The sequence below is a fragment of the Hyla sarda genome, chromosome 4 (genome assembly GCF_029499605.1).
Source record: "Hyla sarda isolate aHylSar1 chromosome 4, aHylSar1.hap1, whole genome shotgun sequence".
Lineage (NCBI taxonomy): Eukaryota > Metazoa > Chordata > Amphibia > Anura > Hylidae > Hyla > Hyla sarda.
In genome coordinates, this window is record NC_079192.1 from 101898842 (window position 1) to 101920923 (window position 22082).

The following is a 22082-nucleotide window of genomic DNA, read 5'->3' on the forward strand; positions in this document are numbered from 1 at the left end:
AGAAGCTAAAACTACCAATCTGTAACTTTCCCTTCTGTGAGATATTTTGGCTGGCATTCAGACTTTTTTCCATGAGACATTGTATGGATTATAAGACTCTGTATGATAGTTTGGAGGTCTCCTCAATGAGACACATTACTCCCCTCTCACTGGTTGGACATAAAAAAGACAATAGGGGAGATTTATCAAAACCTTTGCAGAGGAAATGTGGACCAGTTGCCCATAGCAACCAATCAAATCACTTCTTAAATTTTTAAAAAGTCCTCTGAAAAATGAAAGGCACAATCTGATTGGATGCTATGGGCAACTGCACCACTTTTTTTCTGTGAAAGTTTTAAAAAATCTCTCCCAATGACTTCTATCTAGGTACTCTTCGTAATATATGGATCTTAGTGAAGATAGATTTTAAACCATAACATTTTTTTTTTTTTTTGCATTTTTTCTTTTAACCATTGTCTTTCATGTTTTTATCCTGAAGCTTTGAAATATCTTGAGTAGGCTGGGATGAGAGGAACCAAGCCTGTTTCGCATGAAGTGGCAATCTATTGTACATCAAATACAGCAATCTTTGAAGTGATTCAGTACATACAGATAAACTCAGAGCTGGATTAAGGTTGATGAAAACCCCTAGGCAAAAAATTAGATTGCTCTCGCTTACTGTAGTCTATTAGAGTTACGGAGACAGGTGAACTAGTAACTGCCTTAGACTTCAAGAGAGTGAACAACTTCTTGGCTGGAAAGTATTATCCAACATTCAAAAGGGCAGCCCTGTTTTTCTCAGAGCTTGGGAAGAGTTTCAGACATAAGCAATGTATACACTACCGATATAAATAGTGACTCCCAGTCTGGTGTGAAAAGAGGATACCGAATGGGCTACAAGCTAGAATAAGACTAAGTTCACACTGCCATTCACATCCATCCCATTCATGGTGCATTCAGCACTTCTTTTTTCCTTACGCAGAACAGACGCTAAAACTGGACGATGGAATCTCCCGGGTCCCGACAAACTCCATTCACTTGAACGGAGTCCGTCAGGAATCTGGTAGTTTACCGGAGGAAAAAAAAATGTGCGTGCACTATTTATTCTCCGCTAAACTCCTGTCATTCTGATGGAATTGCCAACGAAACTCCGATTAGTGGAGTCCAACAGGAACCTAGTCTAAGCCTGCAGCCTACTATGTAATTGGTGGGACAAAGAGTAGGTTATATAGTTTAAAAACAGGGGTGGGGAGTTTAAGGCCCTTTTTGCACTTTCTATAATCTGACTTAAATGTAGTAAATGTATGCAAACGGTAGATACTTAGAAAGAAAATAAGCAGCGTACTATGCCACCTGAGTTACTGCAGCCGGGACTGAATAAGAATAAACATTCATTCTGCAAATTCATGTAAAAAATTAAACATAGTGGCCCAGATATATCAAACTGTGTGAGAGAATTTTTTTTTATAGAATGAATGATTGGTTATGCTCATTTTAATATTAGCCTGCTTTGCAAATACGATGTGGAATATTTGAGTGATGTTTCTATGTCTCTCTCACAGACTGGATTCATTCACATAGGAGAGGAGCAGCTGATGATACAACCGAGCAACACAACGCTGGAGCCCGGCACTCACTTCTCTGGAAGAGAACATATTATAAGACACAAACGTCAAGCAGAATTGTCCTCTTCTTCTTCACAGTCCGAGACTTCACAGAGGAACTGTCAAGTTATATCAGGTGTGCCTTCGGGAAATACATTGTTATTATTTACACAATCATAATCGGCATTACTGTGTATAGTCATCAGTGTGTATAACAATCAGTCCACCTATTGTCACATGATGCCTCAGCTTTTTGGCATCAGTCACATGCTTTTTATATACTTAGTCCACGCAATATGTCCTGGTGACACTATTTCAACCCCACAATACACAATGACAGTTTTTAGCATACAATTATTGTATTTTGGTGTCCTTAAAAATTTAACATGTATAGTTAACATACTGTAGGATAAGATGGTGTATGGTGCAAAAAGACTTCAATCATGTGTTTTTCTGCATGTTACATCATATATCATGAGCGTACAGTTATTCTTATTGCCTATAGCATTATCATAATTTTTACAAGACATCTGTGTAGTTAATTTACTCCAAGAATGAAGACGTAATGAAAATGACTTAAGACACAAGCTATCTAATTCATGCTAGGCTTTTGATATATTGGTGCATGCAATGTTTTAGACATCAGTGTTTTGAGACATACAATTGTTTCCTAAAACCTCAGTGAATGTAAACCATTTTATTGAAGGGATACTTCAAGATAGTTGGCTGCACACAACACCCAGTTCTCAGCACTAAAGGGAGCATGACTTATCAGTGCAGGGCAGAAATCACATGGTCTGTGTCTCTCAGGAGGGTGGGGGCTGCTTTCAGAGAGGGACTTGGACAGAGACATGGTGAATTGCTGGATGACGTCTTTGCCTCACTCCCTGCATGTAAGTGACAACCAAATTGTGTGTGTGTGTGGGGGGGGGGGGGGGGGGGGGGGCTACAGCTCTCTATAGCTAATGAATGATGGGCTATGGGTTAAGTTCCCCGGAGTACCCATTTAAGAGAAAAATATTCTTACATTATTTCTGTAAATTCAGATGACTGTGACATTTGCAGCTATTTCTGCACTTGGTTCCTACCAGCCCTATTTAACATAACCTTTACTGTAAATTTCACTTTACCAGGGACAGGAGTTTTTATCATCAAATAAACTTTAAAGAGATTAAAAAAAAAGTTGTTGAAAAGTCCTGCATAGGATAAAATTAGATTTTGTAGGTTTTGGTTATCTACCAAAACCACACTGAGAACCATTAACTCCCAACATGAAAAAGTAATGAATCTTCCCAGAAACAATTTATGGATAGATTTACTCTAATGCAAATATATATAGATTAGCAAAGACAAAACATCTGAATAATTCCCAAACCATTTAGGAAAATCTTTCTGTGGACAGATGGGCCAAAATTGGAGTTGTTTGGACAAGAGAAAGTCCCATTGTATTAGCTGTAAAACAAATACAGAACAGCACTATATGGATAATATATAGTCAAAAGTGGTGGTGGTGTGGTGGTTTTGGGTGCTTTACTGCGTCAGGACCTGGAAAACTTAAAAAGCATCTTAAAGGAAAACTGTCAGCTTTCTCTCCTCACACTAACAAGCGGTACTGTCTGGTAGTGCGGGGGACGCTCATCAGTTTGGTCCTTACCATGCCTGTATCCGCCACGCCGTTCGGCCGTAATCTTCTATTTTAGGAATATGCAAATGAGGTGCTAACTGGCCCCAGCCAGGCTAACTGGCACACTGATGTCAGCATTTCTGGCAGCAGCGCCGCCCAGCTCATCAATATTCCTCCCCTCTCTCTTCATTACAGAGCGGGGAGAAGAGGGAGAGGCGGAGGGAGGGGAGGAATATTGATGAGCTGGGCGGCGCTGCGGCCAGAAACGCTGACAGTTTTCCTTTAAGTAGAAAGCATTGTCCCATGTGCACAACACATGGCAAAAGGTATTCATTCACCACAATCAGATAATGGTTACCCAGCTTTTTTTGTTTGCATTACATATGCATGTCACTGATATGACACAAAGCAATGTTTAATACTGAACATTCTGGTGTCATTAAACACCTTAAACAGTAAAATTATAATTAATTGCATATGTTTTCCAGATCCAGTGGAGAAAATAATTATGGAATCACTCAGTATTGAAAAAAAGTATATATTCATCTTGTAATTTACATTTCTAATATAAATAACAGTCTTAAAATGCAAATGCTTATAGACCTTACCGAGCTTTAAAGGCTTGTCTAATTGTTACAAAAAAGTTGTGAATTGCGGCAACAGAAGGTGGTTGTTCCCAGTCAGCTCTGTGCAAAATATGTCGCAATTTTAAAAGAATTCAGGCATCATAAAAGCTCAAGGAGGAGTTACTTTTGTTTAGTTGATTATTTTATATGTATATTCTTCAACATAGAGTGATTCCAAAATTGTTTCCTTTACTTGATCTGTAATAATCCATAATCCATTCATAAAATAATTAACTATCATCTGTTTGCGCCATGTTTTATGAATGTTCAACTCTTATTAGTAGTCCAGCACTGACAATGGCTAAGGTGGCTGACCGCAGAACTGCATGTCATTCTACTGAGAGCCCTGTCAACTATTTAGGAGGGTTGACGTGCAAGGTCAATGTGCTCAGTGCGGGTACACTAAGGGAGGGCTTTTTCTCTTGGTTTGACCCTTGCCTATTTATCTTTTTGTCTTTGTCTTCGGACTTTGACTTGCGCTACCCTCCCAGTTTGACCTGGCTTTTCCTTGCTCTGTTTTGTCTAATTTTGTACTTTGCTTTCTCTATGCTATGACTCTCAGGCTTGTTTTTGGTTTCAACCGTTGTCTGCTGATTTTGTGCTTAGTCTGCCTGTTTGTCACTGAACCAGCCTGTCTGACCATCCTAACGCCCCTGCACTTAGTCCAGTGCAGGGACTGTCACCCAGTTGGGGGCCGCCATTTAGGGCGGATTGTTTAAGTAGGTAGGAACTATGGCTGGGGTGAGCATTAATGTGCACAGTTTCCTACCACCAGACATGACAGGAGCAGTGGGGACTGTGCGTCTTCAAATGGCAGGCGAGTATGGGGCAGGTGAATATAGTATGTTTTTTTGTTTGTTTTTTGAAGCACCTTGACTCCGTTTTAAAAACATTTATCATGCAGTAATATCATTGTAAACCTTGTTGTGTGTCATGTCTGTGATTGGTATATTTGCTATGTAGTATAAATGTTCGGTGACCTTCCTATGTGTTAGGAAATCTCAAATCTTTTCCAGGGGTTGTATGTCCCTGTACCTACTGTAGATTTCAGTGCAGAGTGGTTTCTGTCTGTTCACAGTCAATGAACTTTCTGTTTATTTCCTGAGTAAATTTTTACTTGGATTTCCTAAGTGTTTGAGTAGCGATATATCTGTGTCTTGACATGTCACTAAATTACATATAATTGCACTTTTTCATTTTGTTATCATTGCCCTGATGAACAGGATATCCTTATTCAATTTAAGTAAGTCATTCTAAAAATAATGATTGCACCTCCTGTCTTTCAGAAACTGCTTAAAGGCATAACTTTCATTCTGCCTTACCCTATGTGCACTTACGTCTTAGTAGTTTGAATTTAGACAAGACCAATTGTTATCACACGCCTGGAAACAAGGGATTTAACTAAAAGCCAAACATCCGACCATCGTCTCTCTTTTTTAGCATAGCGTCTCTCTATACATTTATCAATGTTTTTATACCCCTTTTCTGTCGTAAATACACTGAAAATAGGACACTTGGATCAGATGCTATATTTATAAAGACACCTACAAAGCAATTGCTCTGAAAAGGAATGGTTGAGGCTTCATTTGTCTATTTTCCCCCCACATTTCTATGGTGCAGGGGCACACGTGTAGCTCTGCCACTGCTATTTGATCTGTTTTATATATATATATATATATATATATATATATATATGTATATATAAAGTAAATTGGGTGCACACTACTTGGCCATTGTTTGTTGTGTGTTAAATTAGTAACTTACTACCTCCCTGAAAGTGGAGATGGAGGCCACATTGTTAGTAAATGGAAAAAATGCTGCTGTATTTTCACTCTATGGCAGGCAAACATTATTTTACGTGCAGCTTAAGGGAGGAACTTATTTAAGCCTGAATTATGATCATATATGAATGTATTTTTCTAACTGGATAACCTATCCTGGGTGGTGAGGTTGCTCCAGTCTCCCATTGAAAGTCTGGTCAGTGAGCAGCATCTGGTTTTTAAAGAGGTGTTAATTCTAGCCCCTGGGAATTATCAGTTCCAGCAAGATGTCTTGAGCCAAACCCTCTGCAGCTGAGATTGAGACTTACTGTAAAAAAGAGGGCTTTCTCAACACACATGATGTGCAGTTATGTGCGGCTGTAAACTTACAGTATATGTAAAACACAATGAGGAATACATGCAGTATTATAGGTTATGTAAGGTTACATGTCTGGTAGGCAGAAGGCTTTAATACAATTTGCATATGAATTTAAGGCTGTGTTCATATACAAAAGTGCTTTAAAAGTTCAAAACATACTGATATGTTTAGTTTGGGAGCCCCAATGGGGACAGGGACCAATATGTATATACAGCGATGTGGTATCTGTGTGTGTTATATAAATAAATAATAATAATAATTATTATTATTAAGTGTGGTATACAGTATGTTGGCAGGAAGGGATGCTGACTTGTATCGTGGTGTACTTGCAGCGGACCCCTTGATGATTTTAATGGACCAGATAGAGTCCACTAGTGACTAAATTCAGTCAATTTCCTGTGTACTTCACTTTTGAGTCCCACAAAATTAAAAGTATACATCAACAGACAGAAATGGTCCAAGCGTAATCACTAGTAGGCCACACATGAACACATAAAGAGAATAAGCCTTCCGCAGGGACGCCACATTATACGTTGGCATACCTTTCGTAACATGAGCCAAGACTTTTTTGCCATCGTTTTTATAGGCTTCTCTATAGCACCTGAAAAATTGCACATAGAAGCATGTTTTCAATGTCTTAAAAAAGGGCACCAAAAATGCTTGCAAAGCACGCCATGAAAAAATGCTTACAGTGCATTTATTAAAAGTTTATACAGCAGCCAATAAGAGCTCTGGTTGCCATGGGCAACAAAGACAGTTTTTCTTTTAGACACATTTGATAAATTCCCACAATTTCTTTTTACCTGTTATCACTGTCATGCTGCCTGAATCACAAGTCATCAGGGCAGTCCCCGGCAGCTTTTGCCCGCCTTACTGAGATTGATAGATCTCTCCCTGTTTGGGTATAGGGAAATATTTATAAATCAAGGCCAGCGGGGCATCAGAAGCCACCAGGACCCGCCCGATGAGCATTTTACTAGAGCAATTTAGATATTGAAAGATGACACGTCCCATGTCACGTCTTCTCAGCACAGTTAAGCCCTGAGCTTCCCTTTGAAGTCAATGGGAGCCTCAGGGCTATGTTCATTCTTTCAGCAGAACATGTTTATTCTTTCAGCCGAATCCACATTGGATCTGCGTTTGAGATCAATAGGATTTTGCTGCAAGGAGATGCCGAGGGTAGAATCTGTAGTGTGCATGAGCCCTCAGTGTTCTTCTGAGTGCTAAAGTATGCTTGCTTAGAAAAGACAAAAAAAAACATGATTATTGCCTTAGAGAATGGGGAATAGGTAGCTCCTGCTAAAGACAACTCCACTTTTTTTGTGCACTGATTTTTATGAATCTAACTACCAGCAAACATCAGGCCACTGCTTATTTTACTCTTAAAATAGAATGAAATAACCAAAAGATGTCATGCAGCTTGTGACAATATGGGACAACAATATCATCTTAATTTGTCAGATTTTTTTTGATAGATCACAAAAGCTTCATTGGCTTTCTAATCAATATTATTACAATAGCTGATTTAACATAAGTCAACATCACACAGTCATTCATTTCTTTATCATGTCTATTTTGTTAATCTGCATGTGTATATGTGTTTATTGTTTATGTTTGAGTTTATAACTGTATTTTATTTTGTTCATTACAGGAAAAAAAAAGAAACAATATAAGAATGGTGAAGGTGGAGACTGGCGAGAACGAAGGAACGCCATTAGACTCGGTGATGGGCACACTGTAGAGACCCTGGTGGTGGCTGATTCTGACATGGTGCAATATCATGGACCTGAGGCTGCACAGAGATTTATTCTTACAGTCATGAACATGGTTTGTATGGCACAGATTGAATTCACATCCAATAATCATTTGATGGTGTTTGTGTTTGGGCAGTATTTTAGCCAAAACAAAGAGTGGAACCAACACTGAGAAAAACTAAAATGCACCTATTTTTGTGTTTTGGACTCACTCTTGGTTTTGGCTACAAAATACTCAAAATGAGCTCCAAAATTTGTTGTCCAACATATCACATGTGAACCCAGCCTAATATTTTCAATGTTTTAATCTTCTTGATGCATTATTTACACTGATCTAGAGTATCTCATTCCACTTACAAAAATGTTTCTACTTATTAATATTTTGACAGCACTATTCTACTCTTTGCACTCATTAGGAGGGAGTACAGCAATCCATACACCTTCAATAGCTGACAGCTTTCTTTTCTTTTTACCCCATACACACAAACCTTTGTCTCTGGTAGTGGTTTATCTCCTGGAAAACTAAAGGATAAAGCAGTTGAAATTCAACATCCCCAAATCTTCCCCCCCCAGCATTATCTGATGGAGTCTGGTAACTCCCTTACACATAAAGAGTCACCAGTTTTGCTGAAATCAGTGGGATCTGTTGACATTTCACTAAAGTGTATGAGAAGAGTAGTGATGCCCCCATGCACATTACTGAGTCAGCCAGTCCCTCTAAAATCAGTGGGGTCAGCCAACTTTTCACTAATGTGTATAGTGACCTTTACTTTGCAAACTTCTCCACTACCCTAACTCCTTAAACAGAGATGAGTCCCAATCCTAAGGAGGCACTTTGGTGAAACACACCTCTACTGGCCACTAAGTTGGAGTTTTTCACAGTTGCACCCACCGGTTTAGGACACCCTATATAAAAGGGAACACACAATGTGAACATTTCCTAGAAATTATTGAGTATTCTAATGTATAACTACACATTTGATTTCCACGACTACAACCATTTGGATTTATTGTATTCTATACCAGGGCTATGTTCTACCATAAATTGCTAACTAAATGCATACATTAGGTTACAGCAGATGTGAAAGCTGAAAACCTGCCATTTCATTAAGTTGTTAGTAGGATCTAGCCGTTCATTTTACACAGAACAATGGAAAAGTATATTAGAATTGTTTTACTAAGTTTGGCACATTTATAGTACACGTGCCATTGTCAAGCACAGATTTATTTTAGGCTGATTGTGAAGCAAAGCATGGATTGAATTACCAACATGGCAAGCAAGCGTCCAGAAGATATAGTTTAAACCAAATGACTCATTGATTTCAGCATTGCTGGGCAGACAAGAGAATCAGATATGAGATGTTTACTATCCACAATTACAATTTACGAGATGGCATGTACTATTGACCTTATGTTTAATTAACTGTGCCAATAATACATGACAAAAGCTTGAGGATCCATAGGCACCTTGTACCATTAGGTCAAAGCATTTGACTTGTTCAATACGATCGTACTGAGAAACAAACCCCACTGACTTGAGATTGAGTCTCACAATATGTATGTAACACTGCACTATGCCAAAGTTGCAGTTGTAACAATTCTATGTGAATAGGGAGCATGGTAGTTGCACAACCTTTTCCTTACATTTCTGTACAAATGTATCATGTCCGAAATGAAATAGAATGTGTTGAAGGACTTATCTTTTTCTGGACTGAAGCTTCTTGAGTGAGATGATCTCATCTGCCCCATGCCACCTGAACGCCAAACTTTTATATAGACTGCCTTTCTGTATTGTCATTCAGTGACAGTAATATTCATTTACACTTGTGCATATCTATACCATACGATGAATGCTCTATTTAAATTCCATAGCAGCTGTTTAGAAATGTCCACAGAATAGAGTCTCAGGCTGGAATGCCTTTCAAGTTGGTGGCTTTTTCATAGACCAGTGTGATGTCACCCAACCCATTAATAAACATCTAGCCTATAAACACTTAGAACTGTTTTGCATGACCATAAATGAAAAAGGCTTTGGATATTTCATCCCTACCCAAGGATTCATATCTGTCATTTGATTCATGCAGTCTTTTCTGCATGGTGTATGATTTCCTTCATCCAGGACCCCTGGAGCATACAATATATTTAGAATCTGCTGTTATATTTGTCACGTGTAATGGAAACATTTCCCATTTAGAAAACAAGGGTCATGTATAAAAAATAGATTCCAAGCCCCATTTTTTTAACATGACAAGAAGTAACGTATTTGTTGTGGTGACTTTTTTTTATCTTGGAGAATTGTTTAGCAGGTGGGTTTCAGGACTGCCCTTTTTAGTCTGTGTGATATCCAGAAGTATTCAATGCCAACCACTATTCTACATTGAAGGAAAATAAAGATATTAAATGATCACACGAGTTTCACAAGCTAGGTTGCCCAGTTACACACATCTTTTTCAGTTGCTTCTATGCCCAATGCATTTGGAAAGTCTGAAATAGCACAATAAGGGGTAGGTCATCGGCGGATCCGGTCCGTTCCGTGTGACCCTACCCTAACTCAAACCAACCTGTACCAACAATAACAATATTATCCCTTTATCTGTCTCCAGTTGTTTTATCACTTTTTGACTTCTGGGTTTCCCTACTTGAGAGTTTGCAGTTATAGACTTGGGGCTTCAGAAGTCACAAACTGAAAAAAAATAAATAAGAAATCAGTCCAGTTAGTTTTAAATTTTGCACTTCTATGTCACTATGTGTGTATTCCATAAATTTAACATCTGAGAGAATTCTTTTTTCGGTCTTTTCATGACATATTTCGTTTTAATATTATTATCATCCAGGTCTACAATATGTTTCAGCATCAAAGCCTTGGAATTAAAGTTAACATCCGGGTCTCCAAACTGGTTTTGCTCCACAGCCGCCCGGTAAGCTTTAAATACCAATAACATCTTAAAATGTGATTTATGAAAACCTGTGTAGAGGAAAAGTTGAGCAGTTGCCCATAGCAACCAATCAAATTGCTTCTTTAATTTAAAAAAAATAACCCTGTAAACAATGAAAGAAGCGATCTGATTGGTTGCTGTGGACAACTGGTCAACTTCCTCTACTCAGGTTTTGATAAATCTCCCTCATTACGTATATTTTATAGAAAATATACTATATATCTACAATTGGGATACAACGCAGCAGTGATAGGTGCAAAAGCTGTGATGGTGATGGGAAAACATTTGTGACTTTGTTTTATCATATTGTAGGCCAAGCTGTCTATAGGGCATCATGGAGAAAGGTCTTTGGAGAGTTTTTGCCATTGGCAAAATGAGGAATATGGAGGCTCTAAGTATTTGGGAAACAATTATGTACCTGGAGCCAAGGATGAAGTTCCTGTTGATGTAGCTGTGTTCATGACCAGGTACTGAGAGAATGACAACTTTTCTTGTGTTCTGTTCTCTAGTTTGAGGAAGATTTGATAGACAAATCTTAACCTTTTAAAGGGGTACTCCATTGCTAGATATCCTATCCCCTAAGGGGGCGTGGAGTGATGTCACGACCAATGCCCAGCTTTCTCAACATAATGTTCAGAACGCCGGTTGTCTGCACGGAGATCGTGGGGGGTCCCAGTGGCCAGACCCCGCAATCAGATATGTCTAGTAACGGAGTACCTCTTTAAGAGGTTAAGATCTGTTTATCAAATCTTCCTCATAAGAGTTCCGAATGCTTGGTTCGCGTTGCGGGGGTTGGCCACACCCTCTTTTGATGTCAGGCCATGCCCCCTCAATGCAAGTCTATATGAGGGGGAGTGACGGCCACCATGCCCCTACCATAGACTTGCATTGAGGGGGCATGGCCTGACATCACGAGGGGGCATAGCCGACCCCTGCAATGTGAACATAGCATTTGGAACTAAATGTTCCGAATGCTGGCAAGTGGATTATCCCTTTAAAGGAATGTGTAGAAAATAATTCTTCTATTTGGTGTTACTGATTGATTCTAATTTATTTTACCAGAACTGATTTTTGTGTCCATAAGGATGAACCCTGTGATACTGTAGGTAAGTACAAAAAAAGAATCCTTTATAGTTGGCATTATTGGTTTGGCATGGTCTGCTCTTTCCTAGATGGCTTCAGTTAAGTCCTGGGACCATTTATTTCAGCTTGAAATGGTATACTGTCTGGTTGTGTAATTCATACATATTTTGTAGAATGAATAATGAACTTTCACAGGTGAGGGGAATATAATTCATTTAAGTAATGATGTCTTATATAGCATAGAGACAGTTCTACCAGATCCGTCTATGTTGGTTATACTTTAATATTGCCTTTTTCTTAAACATATTCTGCACAGTGCTTTAAAAACAATTGTGCCTTGTTTTAGAAATATATAAAGAGGAGCTCAAGTTTTTTAAGTTGTTATTTTTTTCACTTGGCACAACAAATGATGACATAACAGTGTTTTATTGCTAGTTTTGTAGAGGGCTGCAAATAAACATACTGAGTTATATCTTTACTCGGAAACATATAACTATGTATTGTTTATACAATAAAAAATCTGAATCACAAACTTAAATCTCCTTTATGGGTTTATCCACATTTAACATTTATGGCATATCAATTGCACCAGGCATTAGTGGGCTGACTTGGCTGTTTTTATATTGCACATAAAAATCAAGCAAGAATTGCCACATATGCTTGGCCAACTTTCCACCAGAAAGGAAGATGTAGGCATCCTACTTCTCAAGAGCAATATGGCCCCATCATCTGGGGCTTCAAACCTTAGACATTAATGGAATATCAAATTAATATGCCATTATCAATAATTCTGTACATTTTTGGAAATATTTACTGAACCTTTAAAGGACTTGGCCTCAGTTCCACCTGGACAATGAAAATGAATTGCAGTGTTATTCTCCTGTCCCTGGGAAGAAAGTATATGCAAAGAAGCTCTCACACCACCTTTACCAGGTAGCTCAGAGTTTCACTCCAACAAATCTTAAGACTGGGAATGTATTCCATGCCAGAGATCTCTTCAGAAGGAAAGAGTACCCATCTGTAGTTGGCTGTTTCAGGGTTATTGTGCTATGCCAGTACAGAGCAGGGTGCTGGCTAGCTAGTGAGAGTACTGTTGAAGTGGGATCAAAGAGGTAATATTTCTACTAGAGAAGAAAACGGCTTACTACAGATGGGCATTCTTACCTTCTGGAGTGATACCTGACTTGACATACATTCCCAGTCATGTCTTAAGACAGTTGGAGTGAAACATTGACTTTGCATATCCTTTATTTCCATTTGACTGTGAATACCTTATAGGTCTTCACACATCTTCATCAAGGAGAAACTTATCCTCTTGGTCTCCAGTCCCTATTCTAGCATCTCTTATAGTAATACAGTTCTTTCATAAAGTCAGACCATTTTTGCAATGAAGTGTCCCATGATTAACTGTCTGTCGTGGTTCATTGTTAATCTGTAATCATTTGGTGAGTCTGTAGGGAATTTAGTAAGGTTTTCTCACTTAGGTTCTTCTATAGCTGTGCCAGGGCCTGAATGTGGCATGGAATAAAGGCACATTAGCATGGAGCCTGTACGGCATAGCATAGAGCCAGTATGGCTCCTTTAGTGTGGTACTGTACAACATCTGTGCATCTTTGTATATGCTCTGATGGACAATCATACTGTCCCCTAGAGGAAATGTATGGAATATAGCAGCATCTATTTAAGTATCTTTTAACGTATATGTTTTTATTCCTTTTCAACTGTATAAAATGCATATTTTAAATAAAAACAAAAATGTAGTGTGAACCCTTTTTGACTGATGTCCCCCTACACATAGACATTCAGAACAGCCGACCGTCAATGTTTCCTCTGTGGGGAGGGGTAGGCTGCAGTCAGATAGCTCTGGTGCCAAATTATTTAGAATAATATAGTTAAAGGGGTATTCCAGTTTTTATTTATTTTATTTACTATGCTACAGGGGCTGTAAAGTTAAAACCACCATATAATTATACAAAAACAAACAAAAACAGAATAAAACTGTAATGGTTTAGCTGACTTTAGTCCAATATGTATAGGCACCTTAAAGGGGTACTTCACCAAAAAACATTTTATCCCCTATTCGCCGCTGGGGACCCCTGCGATCTTGGCTGCGGCATCCCAGACATCCGGTACACGGAGCGAACTTTGCTCCTTGCCCGATGACTGGCAATGCAGGGCGGAGGCTTGTGATGTCACGGTCACGCCCCGCTCGTGACGTCACGGCCATAACCCTTCAATGCTAGTCTATGGGAGGGGACATAGACTTGCATTGAGGGGACATGGCTGTGTCGCCACGAGCGAGGCGTGACCGTGACATCACGAGCCTCCAGCGCTGCACCCGATGCTTTAAACGAATACCGGGTGCAGCAGCAGAGTACCCCTTTAAGGCAAGGACAGAAAAACATGAGCAACAAGTCATGGAGAAAGCTAAAGCATATCTGGCCCTCTGTAAGGCCTGAGGGAGTAGAACAACTTTCAGTCCCCCTAAAAGGTAAGCTTTAAAGTGGTTGAACCATAAGACAAATTAAGAACTGTTTCAAGAAATGTAAAAGAATGCATCCGTGGCAAAGCCACGAGGTGTGAAGTGAGGTGTATGGGGCAGATGGTGTGGTTGCCCAGGGGTAGATGGTATTAACCCCTCAATGTTCGTGATGCCAGAGTGTGGTTTTAACCATGAACCACCCGAACGGTAGGACCGCTAGTCTTAGTTAGGCAGGGAATATAAGAGTCCAAGGCCAGGTCAGGGTTAACGGTAAATTTACTTAGGGAGACAAATGGTACAGTCTTTAAAGCTAGGTCAGGATCTCAAAGAGGTGACCAGTAACTCAAGGGACCTCACAGCTTGCTGGGACTTGCAGTGACTTGGACAGACTTTAGCACAGCCACGCTGACTATAATAGACTTGACTGAAGATAGTGACAAGCAGACAAAGATGACTTGACTTACTGACTTGTGGCTGTAGTTTAGGCTTGAGGCCTCCAGATGTGCTGGACACTGGCTCTTAGATGTCTGGACTGGACTTGACCTCAGGATCTAAGAGAGCAAAATAGGCAGATTGCAGCTCCTCCCTTTCTTATAAAGGTGGGCTGTGCAAGGAGCCCATAGGCTAGCTGCGGGTCATCTGGTCACCTGGTGCTCTCTGGGTAACAAAACATGTGACAACATTATCATGTGACTAATAAATATGTGACCATATCAAAGGTCCTTTACATTCAATGTACAACTAATTACATTATGGGGGTACATTGCAGGTGAGCCCTGGGGACGTGCAGGGACTCAAGCTGATAGGACTGTGGGAAGCATATCCCGTTCCGTTACATCACACATCAAAAATTATTATGATAGATTTTCCTACAGAGCTCCAAACCTAGAGCTAATTACATAGGGATTATTTAAATGGGCACAGTCATTAAAATGATTTTTCGCATATGATACAGCAGGCAAAATAAATAAGATTTGTAATTTACTCCCTGTAAAAAATGTTTTTTATGTCACTTTCATGGCCTTATAAATCTGTCCACTAGGGGTCTCCCTTCTGGTCCAGACTGCATTCCATCTACTCAAAAGCACAGACTTTGGTCTCCTGCTCGACTGGCTGAGACAAAACTCAGGAAGTGCAGTCTGGCTATAGGCAGTGAATAACACTATTCACTGCCTATGGCCAGATAGCACTTCCTGAGTTTGGTCTCCAGCCAGTCCAGCAGGAGACCAAAGTCTGTGCTTTTGAACAGACGGAATGTAGTCTGCACTAGGAGGGAGATCCTCTAGTGGCCAGATTTATAAGGCCATGAAAGTGACATTAAAAGACATATTTCTTTTTACAGGGAGTAAATTACAAATCTTATTTATTTTACCTGCTGTATCATATGCAAAAAAAATATTTTTATGACAGTGCCCATTTAAAGGAGAACTCCAGGATGTAACAACTTATCCCCTATGCTAAGAATAGGGGAAAAGTGGCAGATCACAGGGGGTCCGACCGCTGTGACACACCGCGATCTCCCGCACGGTGCCCTGGCTCTCCGCATGCATGGGGCTTGTCGACCACCGTACGAAGCGGCGGCCGACACCCCCCTCCATGCAGCTCTATGGGAGAGCTGGAGCGCTGCTCTTGGCTATCTCTGGCTCTGCCACAGAGCAGCATGTAGGGGGCAAGTCGACCGCAGCTTTGTTCTGTGGTCAAAACGGCTCCTTTTATACAGAGAGCGGGTTCACTGTATGGGAGATCGCGGTTGTGCCCCTCACGATCTGACACTTATGCCCTATCCTTAGGATAGGGGAGAAGTTGTTACATCGCGGAGTTCTCCTTTAATACTGATGGGTAGTTTTCTATGCACATTGTCAAGGGACATATTGTTCTATACTGATAAAATTCTATGACGAACATTCAGATACATGCTGAAATATATTGTATAACAGATCATGACTGAACTTTTCTACGCTGTGTTTCTTATGTTATAATCCTTTTTATTGCTTTTTTTCACAATAATATTTCAGTAATAACACATTTTATATTTCCTGTGCAAAATGTTATTTGCAAGTTGCTAAAATGTAGTGTGATTCAATAGTCAAGCCTAAACATTTCGAGGCACAAAGGTTAGCAGTTCTTCCTGAACTGAATTTTCACCTATTAACCCCCGAATACATTTTCTTTCCTATATGTAATTATATATGCAACTAAACCACATTCTTAAATATGCATTACATATTGTAGCTCTCTTTGAATTTTAGTTTGGAATTACCCTATTTAACTCCTACTTTCCCTGTGGCTGGAGATATTCCATAACATTCCAGTGGAAGCTCTTAGTAATGCTTAATGCACATGAAGTCACAGACCAATTATACCCACCCAACATATTTGCACTACCAGACCAGCATATGTAAGGAGCCATTGACTGCTCATCTTCCAACAGGAGGTATCTTATACTGCAACATTTTAACCACTTAATGTAACCTGACATATCGGGAAGTAGGTATTTTTGTTTATATGTTAATGTTATAAAGAGAGGATAGGGGAAAGTACACAAGTATACAAATGTGGATGTTTAAGAATTAAATGTGCTGTGACATGCATATAACCTATAAAATGGTGATGATTGTAACCTATAAAATGGTAATGCTTGTAACCTATAACTGGAGGTACATATCACCTATAAATGGTTGTGCATATAACCTATACATGGTGGTACATATAACCTATAAATAGTGGTGCATATAACCTATAAATGGTGATGCTTGTAACCTATAACTGGAGGTACATATCACCTATAAATGGTTGTGCATATAACCTATAAATGATGGTACATATAACCTATAAATAGTGGTGCATATAACCTATAAATGATGGTACATATAACCTATAAATAGTGGTGCATATAACCTATAAATGGTGGTACATATCACCTATAAATGGTTGTGCATATAACCTATAAATGGTGGTGCATATAACCTATAAATGGTGATGCTTGTAACCTATAACTGGAGGTACATATCACCTATAAATGGTTGTACATATAACCTATAAATGGTGGTGCATATAACCTATAAATGGTGATGCTTGTAACCTATAACTGGAGGTACATATCACCTATAAATGGTTGTACATATAACCTATAAATAGTGGTGCATATAACCTATAAATGGTGGTACATATAACCTATAAATAGTGGTGCATATAACCTATAAATGATGGTACATATAACCTATAAATAGTGGTGCATATACCCTATAAATGGTGGTACATATAACCTATAAATAGTGGTGCATATAACCTATAAATGATGGTACATATAACCTATAAATAGTGGTGCATATAACCTATAAATGGTGGTACATATAACCTATAAATAGTGGTGCATATACCCTATAAATGGTGGTACATATAACCTATAAATAGTGGTGCATATAACCTATAAATGGTGATGCTTGTAACCTATAAATGGAGGTACATATCACCTATAAATAGTTGTGCATATAACCTATAAATGGTGGTGCATATAACCTAAAAATGGAGATGCTTGTAACGTATAAATGGAGGTACATATAACCTATAAATGGTGGTGCATATAACCTATAAATGGTGGTGCATATAACCAGTGGCGTTGCTAGGGTTGGTGTCACCCGGTGCGGTAGAAAATGGTGTCACCCCCATACCTTCCCCCCCCCCCTCAGTAAGTTTTTAGCCTGTTGTGACAGACACCACTGTTGTAGCGCATTGTGAGAAATTCCAGTATAATAATCAGATATACCAGTTGCTACAGAATGGGAAAGTGTTAAAGAAGTTTTCACCATTTAAATATACAGCTCCCAGAATTACATAAAGGGTTACTCCACTGGAAAACATTTACTTTTATATCAACTGGTGCCAGAAAGTTAAACAGATTTTTAAATTACTTCTATTTAAAATCTTAATCCTTACGGTACTTATAAGCTGTTGTATTCTCCACAGGAAGTTGTGTAGTTCTTTCCAGTCTGTCCACAGTGCTCTGTCTGTCCATGTTAGGAACTGTCCAGAGCAGGATAGGTTTGCAATGGGGATTTGCTCCTACTATGGACAGTTCTTGACATGGACAGAGGTGTCAGCACAGAGCACTGTGGTCAGACAGAAAATAAATTAAAAAAGAAAAGAACTTCCTGTGAATTGCTTATACAGCAGCTAATAAGTACTGGAAGGATTAAGATTTTTAAGTAGAAGTAATTTATAAATCTGTTTAACTTTGTAACACCAGTTGATTAAATTTTTTTTCCAGTAGAGTACCCCTTTATGCAGTGGTGAGGTTATGCTGGGAGTTGAGATTCACTGACCATAACTGTAGAACTGACAAGCGACTACAGCTCTGATAGGACATAGAGAGGACAATGATATCAGTGACTACAGGTGACGTCTTCTCTATAGTCTTCCCTAATTCAGATGGTACATACCGCCGGGTCCAGCTAAAACTTCTCTCTGCAGAATGTGACGCCCAGACGTCTCCTCACTATGTCAGCGCATTCTCATCCTCTATATGAAAACAAGTATTAATATAAACCTGCCAGACACTGTATCCTCTAAATATAATACTACTATACACTATACCCTGATTATAAACCTTCCATACACCGTACCCACTGAATATAATACTACCACACACTGTACATTCTGAATATAATGCCAACAGACACTGTACACTCTGAATATAAATCTGCCACATACTGTACCCTCTGAATATAAATCTGCCACAAACTGTACCCTCTGAATATAAATCTGGTGGTGTTGCTAGTGGATGATGGGGGTGCTAGTACTGGGGTGGTGTTGCTGGAGGATGATTAGGGTGCTACTGGCCATCCCCCCTGGCAGTATCACCCCCATCATCCATCGGCAGGATCGTCCTCCTGGCAGGAGCACCCCCATCATCCACCATCAGGATCTTCTGATGGAGGTGCTGCTGGGGGGGTTTGCTGGTGGATGATGAGGGTGCTACTGCCAGGGGGGAGCATTAGGTAGGCAGCAGTTCCCCCACTTAAGGTAGGTAGCAGTTCCCCCACATTAGGTAGGTAGCAGTTACCCCACATTAGGTAGCATAGATTCCCCACATGTGGTACCAGTTACCCCACATTAGGTAGTAATTTCCCCACATTAGGTAGCACAGATTCCACACATTAGGTAGCACAGATTCCACACATTAGGTAGCACAGATTCCACACATTAGGTAGCACAGATTCCCCACATTAGGTAGCAGTTTTCCCACATTATGTAGCAGCTTTCACATATTAGGTAGCAGTTTTCCAACATTAGGTAGCAGTTTCCTCACATTAGGTAGCATAGATTCCCCACATTTGGTAGTAGTTTCCCCCCATTAGGCCGCAGGTTCCCTTGCATGTTCCCCACAATAAGTCAAAGTCTCCCCACATTAGATCGCTGGTTCAAACAAACCCCCCCCCCCCCCCACACACACACAAAAAAACACACACACACACACCACAGAGACACACACAGATAGATAGAGAGAGAGAGACACACACACAGTCAGAGATACACACACTCACAGACAGAGAGACACACAGACTGAGTCACACACAGTCACACACAGACAGAGAGTCACACACAGACAGAGATAGCGACAGACAGACACACACAAACACACACACATACATACACACAGAGACACACACTCACAGACAGAGAGACACACACACACACACAAAGACAGAGAGTCACACACACACACAGTGTCACACACAATGAGAGTCACACACACACAGTCACACACAGACACACAGACAGAGACACACAAACAGATATAGAGTGAGACAGACACACAATCACTTACCCATCCAGCGCAGCGCTCCTTCTCTCCGGCGCTCTGCGAGTGACGTCACGTCCTCCTGCGCGGCCCTGCGGAGTGACGTCGGGCCGGCGCAACAGAAGACGTGGGGGCGCAGGCCGGTTCACTGTGCAGGTGACGGGGGGGGGGGTGCTTCTACTACTACGGAGACAAGTGAGACAGCGAAAAAGTTAGGACGGGGGGAGGGTGAGGGGTGCTATTACAGAGGCAGCGCAAGTGAGGAGCGGGGTGTCACCCCATCAGGATGGTGTCACCCGGTGCGGGCCGCACCCCCCGCACCCCGGTCGCCACGCCACTGCATATAACCTATAAATAGTGGTGCATATAACCTATAAATGGTTATGCTTGTAACCTATAAATGGTGGTACATTTCACCTACAAATAGTGGTGCTTATAACCTATAAATGGTGGTACATATAACCTATAAATGGTGGTACATATAACCTATAAATGGTGATGCTTGTAACCTATAAATGGAGGTACATATAACATATAAATGGTGGTGCATATAACCTATAAATGGTGGTGCATATAACCTATAAATAGTGGTGCATATAACCTATAAATGGTGGTGCATATAACCTATAAATAGTGGTACATATAACCTATAAATGGTGATGTTTGTAATCTATAAATGGTGTTACATTTCACCTATAAATAGTGGTGCATATAACCTTTAAATAGTGGTACATCTCACCTATAAATGGTGGTACATATAACCTATAAATGGTGGTACATATCACCTATAAATGGTGGTACATATGTGATAGCCTGGGGGATGTAGGGTATGGGGAGTGTAGCTCTGCTGTAATTAAAGCGTGTTTGTTAACCCTTGCTATTCGTGACGCCAGGTTGAGGGCTTCTAAGTAACGCTTGTCCTACTGCCACCCTTCCCAAGAGCAATAGCGAGGTATAAAATAATAGATTGTCCACAACTGGAGAGTTTTCTGAAACAGGATTAACTTTTACTGAAGAATTTCTGCAAGCTTCAATAACAGAACAGTCTCTAAGCATAACAACGGCTTTCCTTGGAGATTGACAAAGGTTGGGACTTTAGCATTTAGAGTCTTTTAGTATTGTGTGCTGTTCCACTGGATTTAGGGGAGTTAGTTGCGGTCCAGTAGTCACGCTAGCATTAGCGGGGATTTAGATTTGAACTCACGGTTTTGGTTCAGCTGAGGCCAGCAGGTTTTTCAGGCCTAGCATGTGTTTGAAAGTTGCGCAGAACCATCCTGTTAGTCCGCCATCCACGAGAGCAGCAACCCAAGAGGGCGATAATTGGACGCAGCTCCCTTATATGTGCAGGGGCTGGACAAGTGCTAATTGGTCCATACTGATATCAATCACCATTACAAAGACTTGTGGGTAACACGTGACCCAAGGACCTCCAAAGGTCTTCCAACATACCATAGAGGTTATTAGCATGGTCACATGACCGAAGGTCCTGCGACGCTAAACAAGGTAAGCACTATACATTATCATAAAATATATACTATTATTAAATATATACATATATTATCATTAGAGAATTAGACTTGAGGAGAGGCGACTAGGGGCTGTCCCACCTGAGGAACCCTACCTTAACGTAGTTACTTTGACTTTGGGGACCTCTGCACTAGGTAGGGTATGCAATACGGTACCAGGACACTACACATATAACCTATAAATATTGGTGCATCTAACCTATAAATAATGGTGCATATAACCTATAAATAGTGGTGCATATAACCTATACATGGTGGTACATCTCACCTATAAATAGTGGTGCATATACCTATAAATAGTGGTGCATATACCTATAAATAGTTGTGCATATAACTTATTAATAGTTGTGCATAAAACCTATTAATAGTGGTGCATAAAACCTATTAATAGTGGTGCATGTAACCTATAAATGGTGGTACATATAACCTATAAATAGTGGTGCATATACCTATAAATAGTTGTGGATATAACCTATTAATAGTTGTGCATAAAACCTATTAATAGTGGTGCATATAACCTATAAATAGA

At 40.0% G+C, this 22082-nt stretch overlaps 1 protein-coding gene across 5 annotated transcripts in view; it reads left to right on the plus strand.

Annotated features, from left to right (window-relative positions):
- ADAMTS17 (ADAM metallopeptidase with thrombospondin type 1 motif 17) overlaps positions 1–22082 on the plus strand; it is a 250758-nt gene that overhangs the window by 16748 nt on the left and 211928 nt on the right. For all 5 annotated transcript variants that reach the window (XM_056571810.1, XM_056571808.1, XM_056571809.1 and 2 more), the window contains 5 exons: positions 1542–1719; positions 7624–7799; positions 10561–10644; positions 10975–11129; positions 11725–11768. In XM_056571810.1, coding sequence (XP_056427785.1) covers positions 1542–1719; positions 7624–7799; positions 10561–10644; positions 10975–11129; positions 11725–11768 — 637 coding nt within the window. The remainder of the gene's footprint in view (positions 1–1541; positions 1720–7623; positions 7800–10560; positions 10645–10974; positions 11130–11724; positions 11769–22082) is intronic.